Genomic DNA, 11,891 nt, shown 5'->3' with positions numbered 1-11,891 from the left:
TTTTCTCTCTGCCCACTCCTCCCCCTTCAGTTTACTCTTCTCTTTGAAAAATAAAAGAAAAATTCTCTCACTGTTATATAATCCTTCCTCCAAAGTCTCTACAGTAACAAATTATACATGTCTGAGAAGTAGCTGTTGGAAAAGAGAGATAAAGAGAAACCAAAAAAAGTTATGGACTATTTTTAAATATAGATTTCAAAAAAGGTAGTCACTAGAATTCAATACCTCCCCAGAGACACAACAATTAAGTGCTTTGCTGCTAATACAAAATTTGGAATTTCAAAACCCTGCAGTGTCTTGGGAAGAAAAAGACCCGGCAACATTTTCCCTTGAAGATTGCAATGTATAGGGTTGTCCTACTATGTCTGTATGGGATGACTTAGGAGTCAAAGTTGACTCAAAAGGCACTTCAAAGCAACCATAGGATCCAGCTTCACAGAAATACTCGGTTGAGTCTCAGGTGAGTATTTTCTCCATGTGGTGGTGGCGTTACTGCTGTTCTTAGGTGCCATTAAGTCAAGTGTGACTCACGGCAACACTGTGCACAACAGATCTGAACCCTGTCCTCTGCTGTGCCATCCTCACCATCTCTGACACACTCGAGCCCACTGTGGCTGACACTGTGTCAATCCAGCTGGTTGAGGCTCTTTCTCTCCTCACCGTCTCTCCATCGTTCCAAGCATGATTCCCTCTCTAGGAACAGAAGTAGTCTCTAACAGGCTGCAAATTTTAAGCCTTGAGCAAGATTCACATTTAAAATCTTTCTTAACTTTTTGTAATGGTTCTTGTCAATAGTGGAAAAGAGAACAACTTTTAGTTTTAACAGTTTATTTTTCACACCTTTTGATTCCTAAGGTTTCATGAATGTTAACAATTTAAAAAGCTGTACATGCTTTCGGCAGAAGGTTAAATGATCCAGAAAGTATTAAAAGAAGATGGAAAGAATATACTGAGTCACTGTATCGAAAGGAATTGGAAGACACAGAAGAATTTCATGAAACAATATATGAGCAAGAGAAAGAAGTAGTTCAGGCTGCTTTGAAGGAAATGGCAAAAAATAAGGCTCCAGGAATAGATGGTATACCAATTGACATATTTCAGTTAACAGATGCTGCCCTGGACGTGCTTACCAGGTTGTGCCAAGAAATCTGGAGAACAACCACTTGGTCAACTGACTGGAAGAGATCTATATTTGTTCCTATACCAAAGAAAGGTGACCCAACAGAATGTGGAAACTACAGAACAATCTCACTGATTTCACATGCAAGCAAGATTTTACTTGAAGATTATCCAAAAACGACTGGAACAGCACATCAACAGAGAACTACCAGAAGTGCAGGCTGGGTTTAGAAGGGGTCGTGGTACTAGGGATATTGTAGCTGATGTTAGATGGATCTTGGCTGAAAGCAGGGAATATCAGAGGAATGTCTGTGTTTCATTTACTACGCAAAGGCATTTGACTGTGTAGATCATAACAAACTATGGCTGACTCTGATAAGAATGGGAATCCCAGAACACTTGATCATTCTAATGCAAAACCTATACTTGGACCAGGAGGCAGTCGTCAGAACAGAGCACGGGAACACTGCATGGTTCAAAATTGGGAAGGGCGTACGCCAGGGATGCATCCTATCTCCATACCTTTTCAACCTATATGCAGAACAGATTATCCGGGAGGCTGGGCTCTATGAGGAGAAATGTGGGGTCAAGATTGTGGACAATTTATCAACAACCTGTGTTATGCGGATGACACAACCCTGCTTGCTGAAACTGAAGAGGACCTGAAGTGCCTGCTGCAGAGTGTCAAGGACTGCAGCCTACAATATGGATTGAGGCTCAATGTCAAGAAGACAAAGATTCTCACCACTGGACCAAGTGGCAGCATTAGGATGGATGGTGAAGAGATTGAGATTGTACACAGCTTTAGTTTGCTTGGCTCCACAGTCAACACTCTTGGCACCAGCAGCCAGGAAATTAAAAGGCGCACTGCCATGGGAAAGTCTGCTGTTAGGGACCTCTCCAAAGCAGTGAAGAACAATGGTGTCTCTCTGGAGACTAAGGTGCATCTGATACAGGCCATGGTCTTCGCAATCACTTGTTATGCATCAGAGAGTTGGACAATGACCAAGGAGGATAGAAGGAGAATTGAAGCCTTTGAGCTCTGGTGCTGGAGAAGAGTATTGAGAATACCATGGACTGCTAGGAAAACAAACAGATTTGTCCTGGAAAGGGTTAAACTGGGTGGCTCCTTGGAGGCAAGGATTCTGAGGCTCCGTCTAACATACTTTGGACATGTTGTGAGGAGAGACCAGTCCTTGGAGAAGGACATCATGCTTGGGAGGGTGGAGGGACAGCGCAGGAGAGGAAGGCCCTCTATGAGGTGGATTGATTCAGTGACTGGGATAATTGGGATGGGAGTGTTGGACAGTGAGATTGGCACAGGACAGAGCAGAGTTTACGGCTGTTGTACACAGGGTCGCTATGAGTTGCAAGTGACTCGATGGCACATAACAAGAAACACCAACACATAAACAACAGCAGCAGCAGCATTTTTCACTTATGCTCTGAAATGTACGTGAGGGCGCTCTACTTGACCATTTCTGATTTACTTAAGAAATTCTCTAGCATTATTTTATGCTATACCGATCTGGTGGCTACGTGGTAAGGAACTGAGCTGCCCCTGTAAAGGTACGTCATTCAAATCCATCATCGGCTCCACGGGAGAAAGCCAGGCAATCTCTCCGCCCATAAGATTTATTTTATCTGAAAAGCCAATGGAGAGTCAGCTCTGAGTCAATTCCAACTTGATGGTACCCAACAACCAAAACAGCTATGTTGTGAGTTTCAGTGGACCCCGTGGCACCTAACAATAAAGAATTTTCTGGTACACATATATTAGTTACAAAGAAAGTGATGCTGAAGTGGTAAGATTTTAATTTGGAAAGTAAGAATTTCATTTTGAAAGGGTAATTAAGACAGTGTGATTGAGTTGCACATACAGAGCTAACCACAGTCTGAGAAATAGTATCTTATTGAATACCAAATTTTCAATGTAACAAAAACTCAAGCATAAACCTACCTGTAAAGATGCCCAATAATGGCTGCTAATGTTGCTTGATTGACCATGGGAAGACTATGGATAAATGCTCCATACTTTTTAATTCTTTCCTTGTCATCTTGGGCATCTGGGGGGGAAAGAAATCTTTGGGTTTATCTTGTCATGTTAACGAATAATCTATAGTCTAAATTAAAGTTATTTAAAAGCCATATTCATAATAATATTTGAACACATGAACAGTCAGACTTTGGAACAGAGAAGTTAAAGATCTTTGGAGACCTGTAATATGGAAAAGCATTTATTTATATAAGCATCCTATGGCTACATGCTATATAATTATCATACTTTAAAAATAAAGCTCTTATCTAATTGTTGAACTTCCTTTAGGAGACGTACATTCAAGTAATTACTTGAATTACAGTATAAATTAAAGAACCAAGGGAAAAGTATTTTAATTCCTCCTATGAAAAGTTTCATTATTTGCAGATGAATAATGACATGCTTGATTATTTTGTTATGAAACCATAAAGCTATTCTCAAAGTTATGACTCACCTTATAGCCAGAAGCAGCTTGTATTATCCCTCAAATTTAAGTACCAGGCAATTTCTCAGGCCTTCTCCTCCTCCCAATTGGAAAAGTTGAAGGGATAATCAGAAAACCATGTGCACAACTTCTACAACTCAACTCAGCACCAGTAAGTCACTTAATGGCTGACCCTTACGTGGGTTTTCAGAGCTGTCAATTGCACTGAAGGAGAATGCTCAACTTTCTCCTGTGGTGCTGCTGGTGGGTTTAAACCAACAGAGAGACACTACCTTTGTGTTAAGAGCTTAACTCCCTACAGACTACACTTGCTGTTGTTAGATGTCATCAAGCTGACTACGACTCCTAGTAATCCTATACACAAATGATGTAAACCCTATTCTATCCTACACCATTCTCACACTTCCTGACACACAAGAGCCCATTGTGGCAGTCACTGTGTCATTCCACCTGGTTGAGGGTCATCCTCTCCTTCGCTGACCCTCTACCCTTCCCAGCAACATGTCCTTTTCCAAGGTATAGCACACACACACCCGCCCCCAGCAAAATTCCCAAAGTTTGTGAAAAGAAGCCTCATCATTCTTGCCTCCAAAGAGCACTCTCGCAGCACCTTTTCCAAGGCATATCTGTTTGTTCTTTTGGCCGTCCATGGGATCTTCAGTGTTCTTCTCCAACACCAAAGCTCAAAGGAATCAATTCTTCTTCTGTCATCCGTATTTACTATCCAGCTCTCAGATGTGCAGCAAATGACTGGAAAGACTACAGCCTGAATCAGCTGCACCTTAGTCCTCAAACTGGCATCATTACTCTTCAATAATTTAGAGAATCCCTAACTAAATTTTTCAAGCACAATGCATCTCCTTATTTCCTGACTGCTAGTATTAAGGACCTTAATTGTAGATACAAGCAAGATGAAGTTGTTGACAGTTCCACTTTGAAAACCCTATGAACATTAGAGGAACAAGGCCAGTTATAGTAGTGTAGTTGTAGAGCCCAGATTGGAAGTCAGTTGAAATTAGGAACTTGGGGTTGCTGTAATACTGAAAGCTGTGCCACTGGTATGTCAAATGTCATACCCACGGTGAACAGAATTTAGTTGAGGTCCTAGATTAAGACAGACTAGGAAGCACAATTAGCAGCCACCTTAAACAACAGGTTTTCTCTGAAAACCTTATGAACACTAGAGGAACGGACTACGCTACCAAAGCTGTAATTCAAGACACAGAAGACAGACTTCCTAATAGTGTAAATGAAAAGCCTTTATTTTAAGAAAAAAATTATTCTCTTAACAACATAATTTTCCAAGTTGTGCATGTTTTGTAACTTGATTTAAAAATGAATCTCTTCAAATTTGATACTAAGCTTTTAAACCTATGCTTTTAAGTAAAAATACCTAGTTTTCAACAGCAGACTAAAGCTCTTGAAACTGAAAATTTACAAGAGAATAATAGATCTTAAAATTATGGATTATTTAGGGGAGCTCTGGTGGCCTAGTGGCAAGGAGCTGCAACTACAATCCCAGAGGCGAACGGTTCAAATCCACCAGATGCTCTGCAGGGGAAGGAGGGACAATCTCCTCCTGTACCAGTCAGATCTGATTTGACGGTACACACACACAAAAATAATAAAATAAAATTAAAAAAAATTTAAAAAAATTATAGATTATTCATGAGTAAATTTTAAAGTTAAATTGGCTGAAGATTTTTAAAACTTTCTGGAACTACAAAAAAATGGCTGTGATGAATTAAGTAAAAATTAAGAAGAGTCCATAGGGAGGTGCACCGTTAACCCAAATGCATCTCTCTGCCTGTTCAAATCTCTCAGGAGTTCTGTGGAGAAACATAGAAAATATTCTCTGTTGATATTTAACGCCTCAGAAAACCTGCTAGAGGGTCATCTCTAGGATGGTTCTGACTCAATGTCAATGAGTTACTCAGTGACTAAACTACTCCTTCCTGGGAACAAAGACTAAAATAAAAATAAAATAAAAATAAAAGTAGCTTTACTGAAAAGAGGAACAAAGGCAACATTTATATCTCAGACTCTTTTGTATTTTTTTAATGAAAGGGGCTGATTTGAATTAATGGCTTAAAAAAGATTTTTCTAATATCAGTTTGACCTAATGAGTAATACATTATTTTCTAGGATCATTTCTTAAATAGGTTGGTCCTATTATATGATAGTAAAGCTTCTTTACTTCATTAGACAGCATCTAGAATAAATGAAGTTAAGAAGAGGAAAAAATGTTATATACATGATAGAGAATAAATCATAAAAACAAGGAAGAAATAGTACAAAACCAATTTCTTATTCAATTCTTCATTTCAGCCTTAATGAGTAATTAATAGCATACGTGAATGTGAGAATGATACTTCTAAATTTAAAACAAAGAAAATCCTAAGAAGTTTATTGGGAACTATTTTATATACAAAATATATAAATATATTGTTATGTGCCATAGAGTCATTTGCAACTCATAGTGACCCTATGTACAAGAGCCCTAAATGCCGTTCTATCCTGTGCCAACCTCACCGTCTCAAACAGACTCATTCCCACTCCACTCATAGAATCAAACCATCTCATTGAGGGTCTTCCTCTACTGCGCCATCCCTCCACTCTCCCAAACATGATGTCCCCCTCCAAGGACCTCCTTGCAACATGCCCAGAGTATGTCAGACAAAGCTTCGGAATCCTTGACTCCAGAGAACATTGTGGTTTCACCCTCTCCAGGAAAAACCTGTTTTGTTCTCCTAGCAGTCCATGGTATATTCAACACTCTTCTCCAGCACCACAACTCGAAGGCATCAATTCTCTTTCTATCATCCCTATTCACTGTCCAATTCTCCGATGCATAGCACATAATAGCAAAGACTATAGCCTGGAACCGGCACACCTTAGTCTCCAGCCTGAGGTCGTTGCACTTAAGTACTCTTGAGAGGTCCCTCACACCTGACTTTCCCAATGCAATTCATTTCCTTATTTCCTGGCTGCTGTTACCAAGAGTGTTGACTGTGGAACCAAGTAAACAAAAATTGTTAACTATCTTAATCTCTTCACCATCCATCCTGATGCTGCCAATTGGTCCCGTGGTGAGAATCTTTGTTTTCTTGATATTGAACTTCAATCCATATTGAAGACTGCAGTCCTGGACCTTCTACAGCAAGCACTTCAGGTCCTCCTCAGTTTCAGCGAGCAGAGGTGTGTCACCTGCATAACACAGGCTGTTGACGATTCTTCCATCGATCCTGATGCCACATTCCTCCTCGTACAACCCAGCGTCTCGGATGATCTGTTCTGCATACAGATTGAAAAGGTATGGAGACAAAATACATCCCTGATGGACCCCTTTCTTGATTTTGAACCATCCAGTGTCTCCCTGCTCTGCTAGGATGACTGCCTCTTGGTCCGCCTCTGTAAATTTTCACGGAAATCAATAACAAATTTAAATTAAAAAAAAAAGTATTAAGTTAGAGTAAGGATGGCAATGGAACCACCTCACCTCTGTAACTTGATTTGTGCCACTATTAGAACCTCTACTCAAAATATTATTGCTTTTCAATTTTTGACTCATGCACTTTTAACTTGTTAGTTAAATTTGTATCTTTTAGGCTGCAACACTTCCATGATACATCTTCAAGGATATGAATATGTACGGCTAAGCACAATTGATAACAGTGCATCTAAATTCCAAAATCAATCTCCATAATAGTCTATGTGTTTCCTACTGCCAAGGGGGCCCTTTGGAGTAGTGAGAGAAGACATTCACCCTGAAACCCACAGCGTCCCTTTTCAGCAGGAAGTAGTTAAGAGAATACGCCATCCCCTTTTCCTTATGAATCAGGGTGAAGTCTCTCTCAGGGAGGAGTGATAGGGAACGGCAAGGGACACACTGACAAAGGAGATTAATCAGAACTGGCTTTGACAAGCACTGTGGAAATTGGACAATTAAAACAGACATGGGGGCGGAAGATTCATGGACGATTTTCTTGATATTCTCCCAGAACTCGTATGGCCTACGCTCACAGGTGCTCATATATATACCTATTTATAATAGTATTATTACAGCTTTCTCTTATAGTAAAGAAGACTGTCTACATTCACATAAGTTCTGTTCTAAGTTATTATGCACCTTGTTCTTTCCAGTTAAATCTTTAGATTATTTAAAAAGATTCAAATGCTTTGGTTATTGTAGTTCACTTTCCGTTCCAAATGAAACTGGAAATTACCTTTTCTCTCTCTCCTTGAACAATTTGGTATCTATATTAGGATAATGTTGAACCTAAAGACTGTTTGATTGTTTTTGGTAGAATTGTCTTTGTCACACTGTTAAGTCTTTCTATCCACAATTTTTCCATTTCGCTAAGGTTCTTACTGTTTCTTCTAGTAGTTTGCTTGCTATGCATCAGAAAGCAGGACAATGAGTATGAATGATAGAGTAATGGATGTGCTAGAGAAGAGTACTGAATATAACATGAACTGTTAGGGGAACAAATAGTTTTGTCCTGGAGAAGGTGAACCCAACCTGCTCCTTGGAAGTAATAATTCTGAAGCTCCATCTGACATACTCTGGGCATATTACAAGGAGGAACCAGTCCTTGGAAAAGGATATCATGCTTGTGAAGGTGGAGGGACAAGAGAGAGAGACCCTCAATGAGATGGATTGACTCTGAGATGGTGTAATGTGGTAGGTGTGTCAGATACAATAAGGCTGGCTCAGGACAGATGGTTCAGAGCTGTTGTACATAGGGTCGCTATAAATTTCAAGCGACTTAGCGGCACATAACAACAATGGTGATTTGTAGTTTTCCTTTTAAAAATCCTATGTGTCTCTAATGAGGTTGTTGCAGTTGTTGCATGTCATAGTTGGAACCAACTCATAGCTGACCCTCCAGCAGATTTTCAGAAGTTGTTAATCATATCCTCATATCCTTAGTTATTACTAACAGCTGTTACTAATCAGAATCCTTCTGATGTCTAAGATCTTGTGGCGGGCTATTGCAAATGGTATTGCCTTTTAATTTCCTTTTCAATGCTCTTTTTCTTGTTGTATAGAAATTGGTCTATAAGGCCCAACAGGGTTGTTGGTCTGTTTCATTGTTTTGTAGTTTGTTTGGGGTTTTTTTTTTTTGGTGTTTTTTTTTTGTTTTTTACTTTGGGATTTCCTGTGTACACTATCATCACATCTGCATATAGTGACAGTTCCATCTCTTTGCCAATTCAGAAGTCTCATTTCTTTCTCTTGTTTTACTGACATATCTAACACTTCCAATACAATAGTAAATATAAGTTGAAATAGTGGGAAACAACTGCTATGCTAGGCAATTTGGCTTCTTCTTAAAAATCTGATCTCTGAAATCCCGTATCAATCAGTTTTTCCACTGCTAGGAGTATATCTCAAGGAAAAAGAATTGAGACACAAATGGACACCTGTACAACTATATTCACAGCAGTGTTACGCACAAATGAAAGAAATGAAAGCAGTCCAAATGACAATAAACAAACAAATGTATTCAGGAATTTTTGAGACTGACGTAATGAATACAGCACAATGGAACCATGATTTTGTGTAACACTACATTACACAGGAGAGTTTACTAGAGATTATTATGCTAAGTAAAATAACTCAGTCAAATAAGGACAAATACTGAATAAGACTACTACTGTGAAGACAGGAGGATAACTGAGCAAGATATGCACAAGTGTTCAAAAGGGTAAAGGGAGAAGGAAACAAAAAAGGGGGAAGCAGGGACAATCACTGTGACAGCAGAGGTTACTGAGTGGAGGAGGAGGGAATGAAGTACTAGAAAAGACTCAAAGAGGCCTTGAAAAGACTGGATGATAATATACATAGATAAATAGTAACCAACATATAACTAATTATATAAAAAAACAATGTATATGAATGATTTCATAAAACAAAGCCTTCATGAATAAAACAATGTATATGAATAATGGAATGCAAACAAAAACATTTTTTAAAACAATATTCAAGAACACAGCTATGTATCCAACTGAAAGGTTTTATAAATGTATACATGGATAATGTATACATTATAAATGTATACATGGATACAAGTATAAATGGATACATTTATAAATGTATCCAACATTTATATTCCACAATATATGCATTACCTAAAGCAGAGATCCAATACGGATAAAGCTCCTTAGTAAGAAGGGCATCGTCGGTGTCAGAGAGAAAACTTTTCAACACACCCGTCACATCCTCAAGCTGATGTTTTCCAGCCCTCAGCTTAAAGCTCCTGGCATCCTTTTTGAAACTTTCCAGAAGTTCACTGATGCGCAAAGGATCTCCATTCTTTTGATAGATATATTTGCATCCTAAACCTAGTTTCCAAATAAAAGTAATAAGAAAATTGTGTCAGTTTAGAATAAAAATCCACGTAAACATTTAAAAATAGAACACATTTTTTGTGTTTGGATGATAAGACAGAAGAAATCAGGATCCAAGAGCGGATACAAATATGCACACCCAGTTTTAGTCATTAGCTGTCTGACACACCAATATTCTATTTCCAACTCTTAGCAGGACCCTGACACAATTCTCTAAAGTATTCTTTTCAATTGCTCTTTTCTTTTGTGTTTGACTTTCCCATACTTCACAAAAAGTCAACCTTGCCTCCACTTTCATTGAAATAGATGATGTTGGAATCCCCAGCTTCCTGCCTAGGCTATAATTTTCTCCAACTTGCATATTACTTCAGATTAAGAACTGATTCATCTCATTTTCAAAGCTATTGTTTCATCAAGGGGTTGATCGAAGAGCTGTAGTATTGATTAGAAGTGAGAAGAGAGAAAGGAATGACGGTATGAATACAAAACTCCTCCTCTGTCTCTTCCTGCGTCTCGTCCCTTGTCCTTTTAAAATTTAGTGGAGTTTTCTGTATTTATGCTTTCAATAGTTTTACATCCCTTATATTCCTATAATCACAGTCTTTTGCTTCTGGCCAAATTCCTACTCCAGTGGAATCATCTTGATCAGTAACAGAAGTGACATTTTATTTTTTAAATGCTTTTAATGTCTTTAAAAAAATACTGAAAATATCTTGTCACATATGACACTGCATTTCTGCTAAATTATCTTAAGCCCTCAGCTTTTATGTTATGTTATTGCCATTGTTTGGTTTGGTTTTTTGGTGTTTTTCATCTTCAGCTACTCTTCCAATCTTCTATTATTCAGCTTATCTAGGTCATTGGAAAGATCTGTATTCTTAATTATTGTCTCTTTTCCCCTTGAAGGGGCCCTAATGAAGAAGTGGATTAAACATATAGAGCTGCTGATTGAAAGGTCAACAGTTCAAATCCACCGGAAGCTCTATGGGAGAAAGGAGAGCATTCTGCTTCCAATAACAACTAGAGTCTCAGAAACCCCACAGGAGGGAAAAAAAGAAGGAAAGTATATATTTTATAAAACATAAAATATATGTAATATATATATAAAATATATAATTTTATATATGTATGTATGTGTGTATATATAAATATAAAAATATATAAATATAAATATAAATATAAATATAATAAATCGAAATCTATATACAGAAACCCTATAGGCAGTTCTTGTACATTTTAAATGGGTCACCATGATTTGTAATCAACTCACTGGACATAGTTTTTCCCCTCAACAAAAATGTTAATTCAACCTCCGTACTTCAACTACTACACACATTCTATCCCAGGTTACAATTTCTAGAATTACAGAGTCACATAATCTTCACAAGCTTTCATGTACACATCACACATACACAAAAATAAGCATCAAATTAAGAATAAAGTCTTCTGTCCCTTCCATCATCCACCCCCAATCTTTACCTTGTTCTCCAACTTTAATATGTTGTACTGTCTTCTCCTCAACTTCTCACAAGCCAAACCTTTCTTTCTTGTGTACGAGATCTAAAGACATTATGTCTTATGCAGTATGTGCCCTTTTGTGACTGAGACAGTTCACTGAGCAAATGTCTTTCAGACTCATTCATGTTGTATAGTGTTTTGCAAGTTCACTATTTTTCAGTTCTATGTGATATTTCACTGAATGAATATACCAAGATCTTTCATTTGCATTTATTTATTGATGGGTACTTGAGCTGCTTTGATCTCTTTGCTATTGTGAATAACACTGCAATAGACATGGATGTGCATACATCTGTTTATTAATGGATGACTCGATATTATACAACTATCAACAATCTGGAAAAGATAGACATTCCAAAGAAATTGGAAGAGGAGGAAGGAGGAAAATGTATATCAATAAAAGAATTAAAACTTAAG

At 38.0% G+C, this 11,891-nt stretch overlaps 1 protein-coding gene across 1 annotated transcript in view; it reads right to left on the bottom strand.

Moving 5' to 3' along the window:
• Window positions 1–11,891, bottom strand: part of ARAP2 (ArfGAP with RhoGAP domain, ankyrin repeat and PH domain 2) — a 302,530-nt gene that overhangs the window by 96,373 nt on the left and 194,266 nt on the right. The window contains exons 20-21 of the mRNA XM_006895415.1: window positions 9,738–9,950; window positions 3,080–3,185 (exon numbers count right to left, since the gene is read on the bottom strand). Coding sequence (XP_006895477.1) covers window positions 3,080–3,185; window positions 9,738–9,950 — 319 coding nt within the window. The remainder of the gene's footprint in view (window positions 1–3,079; window positions 3,186–9,737; window positions 9,951–11,891) is intronic.

Source organism: Elephantulus edwardii, unplaced genomic scaffold, assembly GCF_000299155.1.
Source record: "Elephantulus edwardii isolate Elephantulus edwardi_28Jun2011 unplaced genomic scaffold, EleEdw1.0 scaffold00167, whole genome shotgun sequence".
Classification (NCBI taxonomy): Eukaryota; Metazoa; Chordata; class Mammalia; order Macroscelidea; family Macroscelididae; genus Elephantulus; species Elephantulus edwardii.
This window is presented reverse-complemented; position numbering and strand designations above follow the sequence as displayed.